This window comes from Carcharodon carcharias, chromosome 10 (genome assembly GCF_017639515.1).
Source record: "Carcharodon carcharias isolate sCarCar2 chromosome 10, sCarCar2.pri, whole genome shotgun sequence".
NCBI lineage: Eukaryota > Metazoa > Chordata > Chondrichthyes > Lamniformes > Lamnidae > Carcharodon > Carcharodon carcharias.
In genome coordinates this window covers 138,464,590-138,481,915 of record NC_054476.1, presented here as the reverse complement: position 1 = coordinate 138,481,915, position 17,326 = coordinate 138,464,590, and the positions used below count along the sequence as shown (strand labels likewise).

General features: G+C 43.0%; 1 protein-coding gene across 2 annotated transcripts in view; it reads left to right on the top strand.

Moving 5' to 3' along the window:
- Positions 1 to 17,326, top strand: part of LOC121282961 (integrin alpha-E-like) — a 312,306-nt gene that overhangs the window by 233,180 nt on the left and 61,800 nt on the right. For both annotated transcript variants that reach the window (XM_041196807.1, XM_041196806.1), the window contains exon 29: positions 5,721 to 5,816. In XM_041196807.1, coding sequence (XP_041052741.1) covers positions 5,721 to 5,816 — 96 coding nt within the window. The remainder of the gene's footprint in view (positions 1 to 5,720; positions 5,817 to 17,326) is intronic.

Here is a 17,326-nt window from a genome sequence, read left to right as displayed (position 1 = left end):
TTACTGCCTGAAAGGGTGGTAGAGGCAGAAACCCTCAACATTTAAGAAGTATTTGGATGTTCACTTGCCATGCCATGGCACACAAGACAATGGGCCTAATGCTGGAAAATGGGATTAGAATAGTTAGGTACTTGTTTGGCACAGACTCGATGGGCCAAAGGGCCTTTTTCTGTGCTGTAGACCTCTTATGACTCAATGACTGTTCAGGATCTTTTCTACTTCAGTCAAGTCACCACTCGCCCTTCTAAACTCCAGTGGAAACAAGCCCACAACCTTAACCTTTCCTCATAAGACAGCCCACAAATGCACCAAAGGTATCTTGCACACTCCAGGCACAATCCGACATTTTCAATCTAGGTATCAATCTAGTAAACCCCCTCTGAACTGCCTCCAATGCATTTATATCCTTCCTTAAATAAGGAGACCAAAACTGCACACAATATTAGAGATGTAGTCTCACCAATGCCCTGTATAACTGAAGCATGACATCCTTACTTTTATGTTCAATTCTTCTCATAATAAAGGATAGAATTCCATTGCCCTTATTAATTACTTGCTGTACCTATATGCTAACTTTTTGTGACTTATGCACTAGAACACCTAGATCCTTCTGCACCTTGGAACTCTGCAGCAATTCTCCATTTAAGTAATCCTCTGCTTTTTTACTCTTCCTGCCAAAGTGAACAATTTCACATTTTCCTACATTATACTTCATCTGCCAGATTTTTGCCTACTCACTCAACCTAGCTATGTCATCTGCAACCTCCTTATCGCCTCTTCACAACATACTTTCCTGCCGTTCTTTGTGTCATCTGCAACTTTAGCTACTGTGCCTTCACTCCCCTCATCTTAGTCATTAATATAAATTGTAAAAAGTTGAGGCCCCAGCATAAACCCCTGTGGGCCTCCACTTGTACATCCTACTAATTGGAAAAAGACCTATTTATGAACGAATGCTGCTTTTTTTCCAGCCAGCCAATCTTTAGTCCATGCTAATATGTTACTCCATATACCATGAGCATTTATCTTCCACAATAACCTTTGATGTGGCACCTTATCAAATGCCCCCTGGCAATCCAAGTACAGCACGTCTACAGACTCCCCTTTATGCACAGCATATGTAACTCCTTCAAAGAACTCCAATAAATTGGTTAAACGTGATTTCCCTTTCACAGAACCATGCTGACTCTTCCCAATTCCCTTGAGTTTCTCTAAGTACCCAACTGTAACCTCCTTAATGATTGATTCTAACACCTTCCCCATAACATATGTCAAGCTAACTGGCCTATAGTTCCCTGTTTTCTGCCTTCTTGAATAGAGGGCTTATATTTGCTACTTTCGAGTCCGATGGAACCTTTCTGGAACCTAGCGAATTTTGAAAAATTAACACCAGCACGTCATTAGCCACCTACCTCATTTGCCACCTCCTTTTAAGACCCTAAGGTGAAGTCCATCAGGACCGGGAGACTTGTCAGTCACAGCTCCATCAGTTTGCTCAGTACCACTTTCCTAATGACTAATTTCACCAAGTTCCCCTCTCCCTTCCATCTCCTGATTTACAGCTATTACTGCAATGTTTTTGTGTCCCCTCTAGTGAAGACAGAAGCAAACTATTTGCTCATTTCAACTACATTTCCTTATTATCTACTAATAACTCCCCACTGTCACTCTCTAGAGGACCAACACTCACTTTACTTTTTTTCTTTTTAAGTACCTGTAGAAACTCTTGCTATCTGTTTTTACATTTCTAGCAACTCCCTCTCATACTCTAATTTCTTTCTCCTGATTAACCTTTTAGTCATTCTTTGCTGTTCTTTATATTCTGACCAATCATCTGACCTGCCACTCATCTTTGTACAATTATATGCTTTTTCCTTAAGCTTGATGCTTTCCTTAACTTCTTTAGTTAACCATGGATGGTGGGTTCTCCCTTGGAATTTTTCTTTATTGTAGGAATATACTTATTATGAGTATTTCGAAATATCCCCTTAAATATCTGCCACTGCTTCTCTATTGATCTATCCCCTAGCCTAGTGTCCTGGTTCACTTCAGCTAGCCAGGCTTTCATGCCTTTATTTAGGTTTAAAATACTAGCCTTAGACCCACTCTTTTCCCTTTCAAACTGGATGCAAAATTCAAACATATTGTGGTCGCTGCTACCTAGGGTGCCTTCACTCTGAGGTCATTAATTAATCCTGTCACATCACACAATACCAAGTCTAATATGACCTGCTTTCTGGTTGATTCCAGGACGTGCTGATCTAAGAAACTATCTCAAAAGCATTCTATGAGCTCCTCATCTAGGCTACTATTGCCAGTTTTATTTTTCCAGTTCATGTGTAGATTAAAATCACCCATGATTTTTGCTGTCCCTTTATCACAAGCAACCAATATTTCGTCTTGAATACTTTGTCCTACATTGTGGCTACTGTTAGGGGGCCTGTGGACCACTCCCACTAATTACTTATTTCCCTTACTATTCCTCATCTCCACCCGAACCGATTCTACATCCTGATCTCCTGAACCAAGGTCATCTCTAACTATTGCACCAATGCCCTCTTTGATTAACAGTGCTACCCCTCCACAATATCACAGTATCTTTACAGTGCAGAAGGAGGCCATTCGGCCCATTGAGTCTGCACTGGCTCTCCGAAAGTGCATTCTACCTAGACCCACTCCCCTGCCTTATCCCATAACCTTGCACATTCTCTCTTTTCAGATAGCAATCCAATTCCCTTTTGAATACCTCAATTGAACCTGCCTCCACCACCCTTTCAGGAAGTTTGTTCCAGACTCCAGCCACCCTCTGGGTGAAAAAAATTTTCCTAACATCACATTTACTCCTTTTGCCAATTATTTTGAATCTGTGCCCTCTAGTTCTTGATGTTCTCTTGAGTGGGAACATTTTCTCACTATTTACCCTGCCCATACCCCTCAGGATCTTGAATACCTCTGTCAAGTCTCCTCTCAGCCTCTTTTCTCCTTGGAAAACAGTCCCAATCTCACCAATCTACCCTCACAGCCACAGTTCTTTATCCCTGGATCATTTTTGTGAATCTCTTCTGCACTCTCTACAATGCTTTCACACCCTTCCTCAAGTATGGTGCTCAGAACTGGACACAGTGCTCCAGATGAGGCCTAACTAGTGTCTTATACAAGTTCAACATGACTTCCTTACTCTTGTACTCAATACCCCTATTAACAAAGCCTAAGATACTTTATTCATTGCTTTTGCAACATACCCTGCCCATACGCTTCCTACTCTTCGTGAATATCATAGAACCCTTAATATTCATGACCCAATCCTTGTCATCCTGCAGCCACATCTCCGTAATGGCTATCAGATTATATTTATTTACTTCATTGTACGCTATCAATTCATTTACTTTGTTATGAATGCTACGTGCATTCAGATACAAAGTCTCTAGTTTTGTCTTTTTGTTATCTTTGTAACATCTAGTCTTGACTATTGGTATGTGCTTAGATGTTATCACTTCCTGCTATTTCATGACCCTCATTTCCCATGTTACTAGCATGGTCTGCTTCTTTGAATCTACACCTTGATTTGCCACATCTACCCAAGATTGACCCCGTTCCCAGCAACTGTCCCCCTGCCCCGCCTTGTTTAGGTAAAAGTTTTCTCTACTTCCCTAGTTAATGTGATTCACTAGATCACCCATCCCAGCACACCTCAGGTATAAACTGTCCCAACAGTACAGCCCCCACTTTCCTCAATATTGGTGCTAGTGCCCACAAACCGGAACCCACTTCTCCCGCATTAGTCTTTCAGTCGTGCATTCATCTCTCTAATCTTATTTGCTCTATGCCAATTTACATGTAGTTCAGGTAATAATCCAGAGATTATTACCTTTTGAGGCTCTGCTTCTTAATTTGGTACCTAGCTTCTCATGCTGACAATACAGAATGTCCTTCCTTGTCCTGCCTATATCATTGGTACCAACATGGACCATGACAACAGGACTCTCCCCCTCCTACGGCAAATTCCTCTCCAGTCCTGCGCAGATGTCCTGCACCCTGGTACTGGGCAGGCAACACAGCTTTCTGGACTCTTGGTCTTTGCTGCAGAGAACAGTGTCAATCCCCCCACTATACTGTCCTCTACTACCACTACATTACTACATTCCTGTTTGCTCCTCCCGCTTGAATGGCTTCCTGTACTGTTGCCATGGCTAGCCTACTCATCCACCTTGCAGACCTCGCTTTCATCCACATAGGCTTTGAGCACCTCAAACCTATCTGACAATTGCAAAGTTTGAGGCTCCACCATACTGTTTGGTCGGTCCCATTACCTGCCTCAGTCATGATCATGCCCTCCTGTCCCTCACTGCTGACCAAAACAGATGACTCTATTCTAAAAGGTGTGACCATCTTCTGGAACAATGTGTCCAGGTATTTCTCCCCCTTGCTTATGTTGAGCAGTGTCTGCAGTTCAGCTTCCAGATCAACAATCCTGACCTGGAATTCCTCTGGCTGCTTACACTTTCTGTAGATGTATTTGTCATGGATCGCCTTGGCGTCCAAAAGTACCCACATTTCACAGCTGCAACCCTATCCTGCCATTGTAACTTAAGTTATTTAGTTAATTTTATTACTCAATTAACTTAGAATAATTCCTATGTATGCCACATCTCCTTCCCCCTTGCACCAAATTCCCACATGAACATAGTTCGTTACTCACTCTTCTGTCTCACTCCAGTGTAGTTGCCTGTCTCCTTGTGAGCCCCTTACTGACTGTGCAGTTTTAAAAGCCTGTCTCCTTTATAGACCCTCTGATGAGTCACTAGCTAGTTTAGCTTCCTGCTACAGGAAGTAACACCACTTGAACCAATTGCTTTCAGATGATTGACCTGTCACCTGTCTCCTTGCATGCCCTTTATTAAGACAGATGGCAGGATTTTCTGCACCTGCCCACCACCGCGATCTTTGGGTCCCGCCGCAAGTCAAAGGACTTCTGGCTGGGGTGCCACCTCGCCCACAGTGGGTCCCACCTGTGATGGGACCAGAAAATCCTGGCCAAAGAAACAGAACTTGTAAGTGGAGATCAAATATTTACCAACTGGATGCAGTAAATTTAGCGAGAGTGACTATCATACAGATGCATCACATTGGATAAGGTGGAGTGAGTGGCAACAATGGATAGATAAATGGGGAGGTGAGAAAATGCTTAGGTAGAGAAGGAAGTGGATGTAAGGAGTTGATATGATGTGGCAAACTTGGCAAGACAATGGGTTGAAATTGCACAACAGGATGTAGGTGAATCATCAGATGCACTCACTTTTCCTGACCTAGTTAGGTTATTAAACTGTTTCCTACATTGCAACCAAGACCAGGGCAGCTGCATGTCTTCCCCATTGCTGGGGGAAAAGGTATGTTCCTCCTCCTCCTGACTGCACCCAGTAGTAATTCTGGGGAAGCATCATTGAATCCCTGTGCTACCTCTTCTTCTTATGAATGATCCTGGATGCCTCCTGGTTCCTCTAAATTTCATTTTTGCATTGGCCCTTTTATTATTGGTCTTTAGATGGTGTCCTGTGAGTGAGCATCATCCCCACTTCACAACTTGAGACACGAAACCCAAAAGAAAACGTTCAATCAAGTTGAAATCAGAAAATCAAATCAGCATTGCTGAGTTTCATCACTTGACCTTACCTGCATTTTTGCATCTAACCTGTTTGTTACCCATGTTACTTTCTTCTCAGCTTGGAGATGTCAAGTGTACCGATCTAGAAACAACATCTTCCTTATCATTCTTAAGCTGTGAGATTTCCCACCCAGTATTCAAGAACGCTTCACAAGTAAGTAGTGAAATCATTGTACTTTCACTTGTTAAAAGTTAAATAAAACCGGACGTTCATTGCTCTTCACCTAAAACAAGCACATGTGTACACACATGTATATGAGACAGTCTAACCATTACATGTATGCACACATGTACATAAAAAGCCCTCCCCTCCACATGTAGACATACAGCATTTTCCCACATGTATACATGTAGATGTTCATACACACATGTGTTCAGATATGTACAAACAATCATAAATTGCATTTATATAGTAACTATAATGTAGAAAAAAGTCCCATGATACTTCAGTGGCATAATCAGAAATAAATAGATGCTGAGCAAAGGGAGAATGTAAGGTAGATTTTAAAAAAAGCTTGAATGAAGAGGTGAGTGCTAAGAATGATTTTAAAGAAAGAGAGGGGGAGAGAGAAAGAAAGGTAAAGGAGTTTAGGAAGGAAATTCCAGAGCATAAGGCCTGACAGCAATGGGAAAGCTATCAATTATGAGGTGAAGAGAGGGAGGTGCACAAGGGCACAGAGTTGGAGGAACAGAGAGTTGAGGTAAAAAGGAAGCAAATAGCTAAAGTAAATGTTGGTCCTTTAGAGGATAAGACTGGGGAATTAATGGGAAACAGACATGGCAGAGACTTTGAACAAATATTTTGTGCTTGTCTTCATGGTAGAAGATAGTTGGAGGGGAAGGGTTCACACAAGGCGAGATTTGGAAAGTTAAAGACAAAAGACAAAGTAATAGTACAGCAATGCGACAATGATGGCTAGAGTATCACAGGAAGGGACAGAGTGTATAAATGTAAGAGTACACCAGCAAATTTGGTTAGAGGAAGGAAAAATGGCTTTAAACTAATTGGGGGGGTGCCGGAGGATGGAGCAGGGTTCAGGTAAAAGGAGATTTAGAAATCCAAAGATAAAAGTTGTGGCAATATTGAAGTATATTGCTGGTGAGAGTAGAAATAACAGGATATATTGGATGAATACATGGCTGAAGAAGTGGTGTAGAGAGGAGGGATTCAGATTTCTGGGACTTTGGGACTGGCTCTGGGAAGGTGGGACCAGTACAAACAGGACAGGTTGCACCTGGGCAGGACCGGGACCAATGTCCTTGGGGAAGTGCTTGCTAGGGCAGTCGAACAGGGTTTAAACTAGAATGGCAGGGGGATGGGAAACTAGAATGGCAGGGGCATGGGAACCTGAGCAGGGAGACAGAGGAGGGGGAAACAAGGATAGAAACGAAAGACTGAAAAGTAAGAAGCAAAAGTGGAAAGAAGAAAAACAAGGGTGACAAACAAATGGGGTCATAGTGCAAAATAAAGCTAAGCTGACCAACAAGGTTAAAAAGATGAGTCTAAAGGCATTGTATCTTAATGCGCGGAGCACTGGTAATAAGGTAGATGAATTAATGGCGCAGATATAAACGAGTATGACATAGTTGCAATTATGGAGACATGGCTGCAAGGTAACCAAGGATGGAAACTGAACATCCAGAGGTATTCAATATTTAGGAAGGACGGACAAGTAAGGAGAGGTGGGATAGCTCTGTTAGTAAAGGAGGCAATCAGTGCAATAGTGAGGAAGGATATTGGCTTGGAAAATCATGATATGGAATCTGTTTGGGTGGAGATGATACATCAAAGGGGGACTTGGTGGGGCATTGTCTATAGGCCCTCAAAAAATAACGGAGATGTAAGGGAAGGCATTAAGCAGGAAATTAGAGACGCATGCAATAAGGGCACAACTGTAACCGTGGGTGACTTTAATCTACATATAGATTGGACAAACCAAACTAGCAATAATTCTGTGGAGGAGGATTTCCTGGGGTGTGTACATGATGGTTTTTTAGACCAATACGTTGAGGAGCCAACTAGAGAGCAGGCTATCCTAGACTGGGTATTGCGCAGTGAGAAAGGATTAATTAACAATCTTGTTGTGCAGGATCCCACGGGGAAAAGCAAGCATAAAATGATAGAATTGTCCATTAAGATGGAGAGTGAAGAAGTTGAATCTGAAGCTAGGGTCCTGAATCTAAATAAAGGGAATTACGAGGGTATGAGGCACGAGTTGGCAATGACGGATTGGGGAACCTTACTATAAGGGTTTATCATGGATTGACAATGGCTAACATTTAAGGACCATATGTATGAATTACAACATCTATTCATTCCTGGCAAAAATAAACAGGAAAGGTGGCTCAGCCATGGATTACAAATGAAATTAGGGATAGTATTAAGATCCAAAGAGGAGACATAAAATTGCCAGAAAAAGCGGCAAGCCTGAGGATTGGGAACAGTTTAGAATTCAGCAAGAGTGGACAAAAAGATTGATCAAGAAGAGGAAAATGGAGTATAAGAGTAAACTTGCAGGGAACGTAAGAACTGACTGTAAAAGCTTCTATAATTATATGAAGAGAAAAAGATTAGCAAAGTCAAATGTAGGTCCATTACAGACAGAAACAGGGGAAATTATAATGAGGAATGAAGAAATGGCAAAAGAATTGAACACATATTTTGCTTCTGCTCTCACAAAAGGGGACACAAATAATTTCCCAGAAATGTTAGGGAACCAAGGGTCTAGTGAGAGGGAGGAATTGAAGAAAATCAGTATTGGTAAAAAAAAATGGTGCGAGAGAAATTAATGGGGTTAAAGGCTGAAAAATCCCCTGGGCCTGATAATCTACATCCCAAGAAGTGGCCCTGGAAATATTCGATGCATTGGTGGTCATCTTCTAAAATTCTATAGAGACTGGAGCAGTTCCTACAGATTGAAGGGTGGCAAATGTAACCCCACTATTTAAAAATGGAGGGAGAGAAAAAAACCCAAAAATTACAGGCCAGGCAGCCTAACATCAGTTACGGGGAAAATGCTAGAGTCTATTATAAAAGACGTGGTAACAGAACACTTGGAAAGCGTTAGCGGGATTAGACAAAGTCAGCATGGGTTTATGAAAGGGAAATCATGCTTAACTAATCTACTGGAGATTTTTGAGTATGTAACTAGTAGAATAGATAAGGGTGAGCCAGTGGATGAGATTTATTTAGATTTTGAGAAGGCTTTTGATAAGATCCCACATAAAAAGGCTAATGGGCAGAATTAAAGCACATGGGATCGGGGGTAATATACTGGCATGGATTGATAATTTGTTGATAGACTGCAAACAGAGAGTGGGAATAAATGGGTCCTTTTCTGAGTGTCAGGTGGTGACTAGTGGTGTACCACAGGGACCAGTGCTTGGGCCCCAGCTGTTCACGATATATTATTTTATTAATTCATGGTATGTGGGCTTCGCAGGCTGGGCCAGCATTTATTGCCCATCCCTAATTGCCCTTGAGAAGGTGCTGGTGAGCTGCCTTCTTGAACCGCTACAGTCCATGTGGTGTTGGTACATGCACAGTGCTGTTCGGAAGGGAGTTCCAGGATTTTGACCCAGCAACAGTGAAGGAACAGCGATACATAGAAGCTGGCAGGAGGATGCCGACAAATGTACCTTCAGTGTCCGATATTTCCAAATCAGAATGGTGAGTGACTTGGAGGGGAGCTTCTAGGTGGTGGTTTTCCCATCTATCTGGTGCCTTTGTCCTTCTAGATGATAGTGGCCATGGGTTTGGAAGATGAATTCCTGCAGTGCATCTTGAAAGAGGAAACTAAATGCAATATTTCCAAGTTTGCTGCTGACACAAAACTGGCTGGGCTGTGAGGAGGATGCAAGGAGGCTTCAGGGTGATTTAGACAAGTTGTGTGTGTGGGACAACACATGGCAGATGCAGTATAACATGGATAAATGTGAAGTTGTACGCTTCGGTGTGAAAATCAGAAACACACTATTTAAATAGTGATATATTGGGAAATGTAGATATACAAAGGGATCTGAGTGTCCTTGTACACGAGTGAATGAAAGTAAACAGGCAGGTGCAGCAAGCAATTAGGAAAGGAAATGGTATGTTGGCCTTCATTGTAAGATGATTTGAGTTCAGAAGTAGGGATGTGTTACTGCAGTTATACAATGCCTTGATGAGACCACACCTGGAGTATTGTGTACAGTTTTGGTCTCCCTACCTAAGATAGGGATATACTTTCCATAGAGTGAGTGCAGTGAAGGTTCATTAGGCTGATACGGGGAATGGCAGGACTGTCATATGAGGAGAGATTGATTTGACTGGGCCTGTATTCACTAAAGGTTAGAGGAATGAGAGGGGACCTGATTGAAACGTATAAAATTCTAAAAGGGCTAGACAGACTGGATGCAGGGAGGATGCTTACCCTGGTTGGGGAGTTTGGAACAATGGGCCACAGTCTCAGGATACGGGACAGGCCATTTAGGACTGAGATGAGGAAAAATTTCTTCACTCAGAGGCTGGTTGACTTGTGGAATTCTCTACCACAGAAGGCTGTGGAGGCCTGGATAATGTTTTGGATATTTGGGGTATCAAGGGGTATGGAGAGAAAGCGGGAATATGGCTTTGAGATAAAGGATCAGCCATGATCATATTGAATGACGGAGCAGGCTTGAAGGGCCAAATGATCTACTCATCCTTGTTTCTATGGTTGATGTGAGTAAAGACTAGCTGGTGGGACAGGGAGGGCAGAGAGTTTAACAGTAATTGTGCATCACAGAGTAAGGTCCATGCAGGAAATGGCAGTAAAAGAAAAATGAAGTCCCTTTATCTGAATGCATGGAGTATCTGCAGTAAGATAGATGAACTAGTGGCAAAAATATAAATAAATGGTTTAGATCTAATCACCATTATAGAGACATGGCTACAAGGTGATCAAGGTTGGAAAATAAATATTCCACAGTACACTATTTCGTAAAGACAGGCAGAATAGAAAAGGAGAACAGTAGCCCTCTTACTAAAGGATGACATATCTACATTAGTGAGAAAGGATCTTGGCTCAGAAAATCAAGAAACAGAATCTGTATGGATGGAGATCAAGAATAGCAAGGAACAGAAAATGCTGATGGGAGTAGTTTATAGGTCCCCTAACTATAGTTATACCATTGAACAGGGCATTAATAAAGTATTGGAGCTTGTAACAAAGGCAATGCATTTTTGTGGGGAACTTTAATCTTCATCTAGACTAGACTAATCAAATTTCCAAAGGTTGTCTGGAAGAAGAGTTTGTAGAATGATTTTGTGACCATTTTCTGGAGCAATGCAATATGGAACCAACTGGGGATAAAGCTATTTTAGACCTAGTATTGTGCAATGAGGCAACTTAAATTAGCAATGTCATAGTAAATGATCCAATGGAAAATAGTGATCATAATATGATTAAATTCCACATTAAGTTGAAAATAGAATCTCCAACCACAAACAAGAATCTTTAACTTAAACAAAGCCAATTATATAGGCATGAGTGGAGAGCTGGCAAAGGTTGATTGGGTAAATAGACTAAAAGGTATGATAATAAATGAAGAGTGGGAAACATTTAAAGAAACAATTTAAAATACTCAACAAAAGTACATTCTATTGAAAAACAAAAACTCAGTGAGAAAGATACATCTGTGGTTTACTAAGGAGGGTAAGGATGATAATAGATTCCAAAAGGCATTTGATAAGATTACTTTTACTACACACAGAAAGAGCTCATGTTGTTGGGGGTAATATATTAACACAGAGGAATGGCTTAGTAAGTTGGGAAAAAGGTTGCCAAACTATAACTAGTGGTGTGCCACATTGAAAAGTTTTTGGACCTGGTTGATCTTGCTCCAGATCATGCACATTACCTTTCATTTGGCAATTTGACTACTCTCATGCTCAGTGATACTGCTGGCTCTCTGGGTGCTGCCTGCATTCCTTAGTAAGACAGCAGCAGGCCCCATCATGGCTGCTATCCGCCTTTACCACTCATGCTCTGCAGGCAGCTCCCACATACTGGTAATGCTTGATGCTACAAATTAGGCACCGAACTCACCTCTGGGTCAATTAGGGCATTCACATTTGCAGAAGACATTATGTGAGTGACGCAGATGTGGCAGGAGATTGGGTCCCAGAAATTATTTGCGTATTGGGGTTCCTGACCCTGAGTTGAAAATCAAGCCCAAAGAGTCTGCAAAGGGATATAGAGAGGTTAGTTGAGTGGGCAAAATTTTGGCAGATGGAGTATAATGTGAGAAAATGTGACGTTGTTCACTTTGGTAGGAAGAATTGAAAAGCAAATTATTATTTCTAATTGTTTTACTGAGTGAATGAACTCCTCCAAAGCCAAGCAATAGCCTCTTAATTTGGTGAGTTTAAGATGATTAGTCCACCATTTAGCCTGTAGAGGGGACACTTCTCAGTAAAGGCAGCATTGTGTGTGTCCCTCCACAGGTGCAAAAGGGGTTTATACTGAGGCCCCAGTGGTGCAGTTTGGCTGCACAGGGGCCTTGGCCTATCATAAACCTGTTTAGCAAGGACAACCTTTGCCATGGTAGTTCAAAGCCTGCCATTTGACAGATGGAGCTTCTCACAAGGAACTTGTTAGTGGCTTCCCATTTTTTTCATTCATTGATCTAAAGAACGTCTAATAGTAGATCTTGCTCAGGAAGGTTGTTCCATGTGGGGCACTGAGATGGAAAACAGAAAGTAGATGGTTGAACAGGTCATTATAGTGGTAAGTGAGGTGCAGCACAGATGGTTTCAACCAGTTTGTGGGTTTTCATCAAACCGCGGATATGTGAGGGAGTGATGTTTGCAAGGACAGGAAGCCAGGGGAGGGGTGTTGAGCGTAGAATTCCAGTTACAATTTAATCATTGCATTCAATTGAATGCCCACAAGATGTGTGTATGGTGACCTTTGCCAGACAGGTGCACAGTACTCTGCTGCAGAGTATAATAGGGCAAGTGCTGAGATTCGGAGTGTTGTGGCAGCGGCGTCCCACATAGATCCAGCAAGTTTAGTTAGTAGATTGTTTCTGATTTCGACCTTGGCTGATTTCTGCAGATGTTTCTGAAAGGACAGAGTCACATCTAGAGGCATTCCCAAATATGTTAGGTGGGGATCATGCTTTAGCCTTTGGCCACCCATGTAGACAGTAATTCTCTTTTGGCACTGACATTATGGAGGTGGAATACACTGGATATATTTTGGAGGGATCCTGTGTGAGATGCCATGTGCTGCAGTAGACTGTCAACTTTGTAACATCTTTGTTAGGCACTCTGGTCCAGAGTTCAGAAGGATGGAGCTTGAGTGGCACAACAGATATCATCAGAAGAGATGAACTGAGCTCTGAGGTAGTCTATTGGCCTGTTTCCCAATGCACTTCACCCTTGTCCAAGGTGGACTCTGAATCATCCGTTACAAAGAAGTGTTTCAACAACTGTCACAACTCATATTGGTAGAAGCACTCTGGATAGCATTAGGAACAGGCCAATGTGGCACACTGTATTGTAAGCAACTGTGAGGTCCAGTAGCACTATACCTGTATTCATGTCTTCTTTTTCCTTCCTAACATCACTTGAGGTGTACATACATCACAGGGCTGCAGGGTTCAAAAAGGCAGCTCACCACCACCTTCTCATAGGCAATTAGGGATGGGCATTAAAAATGCTGGCCTAGGCAGCGACACCCACATCCCATGAAAGAATAAAGAAAGGTTCTTTTTGAAGCCATTTTTGATGGTGGTGGTGAGTGCAATATTTGATCCTATGTGCTGCAGCCTACAAAAAGCAGTTTGCTCAACATTTAGGCTGGTCTTAAGCCACAGATATTCGTTGCAGGGTTTTTGTTTATTCATTCATGTGATGTGGGCTTTGCTGGCTGAGCCAGCATTTACTGTCCATCTATGATTGTCCTTGAGAAGGTGGTGATGAGCTGCCTTCTTGAACACTGCTGCCCTGTGATGTCTGTACACCTCAAGTGATGTTAGGAAGGAAAAAGAAGCCATGAAGACAGGTATAGTGCTACTGCAGTCCATGTAGTGTAGATACATCCACAGTGCTGTTAGGGAGGGAGTTCCGGGATTTTGACCCAATGACAGTGAAGGAATAGCGATATATTTCTAAGTAGGATGTTGAGTGACTTGGAGGGGAATCTCCAGGTGGTGGTTGTCCTAGATAGTAGCGTTCTGTCAAAGGAGCCTTGGTGAGTCCCTGCAGTGCATCTTGTAGATAGTTGACACTGCTGCCACTGTAGGCCCATGGTGGAGGGAGTGAATGTTTGTGGCTTGTGCGCTAATCAAGCAGGCTGCTTTGTCCTCGATGGTGTGAGCTTCTTGAGTTGGAGCTGCACTCATCTAGGCAAGTGGAGAGTATTCCATCACACTCCTGACTTGTGCCTTGTAGATTGTGGACAGGCTTTGGGGAGTCAGGAGGTGAGTTACTCGCCACAGGATTCCTAGCCTCTGACCTGCTCTTGTGGCCACAGTATTTATATGGCTAGTCCAGTTCAGGTTTTGGTCAATGGTAACCCCAGGAAGTTGATAGTGGGTGATTCAGTGATGGTAATACCATTTAATGTCGAGGGGCGATGGTTGGATTCTCTCTTGTTGGAGATGGTCATTGTCTGGCACTTGTGTGGCATAAATGTTACTTGCCACTTGTCAGCCCAAGCCTGGACATTGTCCAGGACTTGCTGCGTTTGGACATGGACTGCTTCAGTATCTGAGGAGTCACGAATGGTGCTGAACATTGTGCAATCATCAGCGAACATCCCCACATCTGACCTTATGATGGAAGGAAGGTCATTGTTGAAGCAGCTGAAGCTGGCTGGGCCTCTGACACTACCCTGAGGAATTCCTGCAGTGATGTCTTGGAACTGAGATGATTGCCCTCCAACAACCACAACCATCTTCCTTTGTGCTAGGTTCCCATTGAGAACAGTTTTGCTGGGGCTCCTTGATGCCAAGGGCAGTCACTCTCACCTCACCTCTGGAGTTCAGTTCTTTTGTCCAAGTTTGAACAAAGGCTGAAATGAGGTTAAGAGCTGAGTGACCCTGGCGAAACCCAGTGAGCGCCAGTGAGCAGGTTATTGCTAAGTAAGTGCCGCTTGATAGCACTGTTGCTGACCCCATCCATCACTTTACTGATGATTGTGAGTGGACTGATAGGGTGGTAATTGGCCAGGTTGGATTTGTCCTGCTGTTCGTGTACAGGACAAACCTGGGCAATTTTTCAGATTGCCGGGTGGATGCCAGTGTTGCAGCTGTGCTGGAACAGCTTGGCTATGGGCATGACAGGTTCTGGAGCACAAGTCTTCAGTACTATTGCCGGAATATTGTCAGGGTCCATAGCCTTTGCACTATCCAGTGTCTTCAGATGTTCCTTGATATTACATGGAGTGATTCAGATTGGCTGGAGACTGGCAGCTGTGATGCTGGTGACTTCCGGAGGAGGCCAAGATGGACCATCCACTCGGCACTTCTGGCTGAAGATTGTTGCAAATGCTTCAGCCTTATCTTTTGCACTGATGTGCTGGACTCCCCCATCATTGAGGATGGGGATATTTGTGGAGCTTCCTCCTCCAGTCCGTTGTTTAATTATCCGTTACCATTCACGACTGGATGTGGCAAGACTGCAGAGCTTAGATCTGATCCATTGGTTGTGGAATTGCTTAGCTCTGTCTATTGCTTGCTGCTTATGAAGTTTGGCACGCAAGTCGTCCTGTGTTGTATCTTCACCTGGTTGACACCTCATTTTTAGGTATGCCTGGTACTGCTCCTGGCATGCACTCCTCATTGAACCAGTGTTGATCCCCTGGATTGGTGGTAATGCTAGAGTGGGGGATATGCCGATCCATGAGGTTACAGATTGTGGTTGAGTACAAATCTGCTGCTGATGATCCACAGCGCCTCATAGTTACCCACATTTTCGTTGTTACATTTGTTCTGTTCGAAATCTATCTCATGTAGCATGGTGGTAGTGCCACACAGCATGATGGAGGGTATCCTCAATGTGAAGATGGGACTTCATCTTGACAAGGACTGTGCAGTCTTCACTCCTACTGATACTGTCATGGATAGATGCAACTGCAGCAGGCAGGTTGGTGAGGATGAGGCCAAGTATGTTTTTGCCTTTTGTTGGTTCCCTCACCAGCTGCTGCAGACCCAGCCTAGCTTTAAAAACAAAAAAATTGCGGATGCTGGAAATCCAAAACAAAAACAGAATTACCTGGAAAAACTCAGCAGGTCTGGCAGCATCGGCGGAGAAGAAAAGAGTTGATGTTTCGAGTCCTCATGACCCTTCAATAGAACTAGGTGAATCCAAGGAAGGGGTGAAATATAAGCTGGTTTAAGGTTGGGGGTGGGGGGGGGGGGGGGGAGGTGGGTTGGGGGGGGGGGTGGAGAGAAGTGGAGGGGGGTGGTGTGGTTGTAGGGACAAATAAGCAGTGATAGAAGCAGATCATCAAAAGATGTCACAGACAACAGAACAAAAGAACACATAGGTGTTGAAGTTGGTGATATTATTTAAATGAATGTGCTAATTAAGAATGGATGGTAGGGCACTCAAGGTATAGCTCTAGTGGGGGTGGGGGGAGCACAAGCAGGGGGCCAAATTGTTTCAGGAATTCTGATGTATTGTCATATTCCCCCTGTTTTTTATTCCTCCTATTTAAATGAAGAGAGACTGCTGAATGCTGAGGTTGGGAAGGATCTGGGTGTCCTCATGCATGAATCACAAGAAGTAAGCATACAGGTACAGCAAATAATTCGGATGGTAAATGGAATGTTAGCCTTTATTGTAAGGGGAATGGTATATAAAAGTAGAGAGTTCTTGTTACAACTGTACAGGGCATACTTGAGACCACACCCAGAGTACTATGCATAGTTTTGGTCTCCTTATTAAAAGAGGGATACACTTGCATTTTAGGCAGTTCAGAGAATGTTCTCTAGGTTGATTCCTGGGATGAATGGGTTGTCTTATGAGGAAAGGTGGAGCACATTGGCCTATACTCAGTGGATTTTAGAAGAATGAGTGATGATCTTGTTGGAGCATAGATTCTGAGGGGGCTTGACAGGGCACATGCTGAGAGGATGTTTCTGTTTCTTGGGGAATCTAAGACTAGATTGCATTGTTTCCGAATAATTCACTTAAATTCAGAATTTAAAATGGAGATTAGGAATTTCTTCTCTCAGTGGGTTGTTAATCTTTGGAATTCTCTAACCCAGGGAGCAGTGGAGCCTGGGTCATTGAATATATTTAAGGCTGATTTAGGCTGATTTGAACAATGGGGGTGGGGGGGGGGGGTCAAAAGTTAGGCAGAACAAGCAGGAAAGTGAAGTTGTGGACAGGATCAGATCAACACTTTGAACAGCCTTTCAGCCATGTATCTACCCACAGAAAAGGTGAAGGAATTTACTAGTGTCTAGGGATACAGAGGAAATGGAGCTAGGGAAAATAAGGAAGAAATGAATAAATATTTGACTGAGCAGGTTTTAACAGATTTTAGCTTTTAGGACCACTATAAGCACTGCTGCTTCTCCCTGATGCTGCATCCTATTTTCCTATTTGATTAGTCTCCACTGCTACCCAGTCATCTTCTGTTACAGTCTTTGATGCTTTATAAACACTGACTAGGGGTTGTCTCCCAA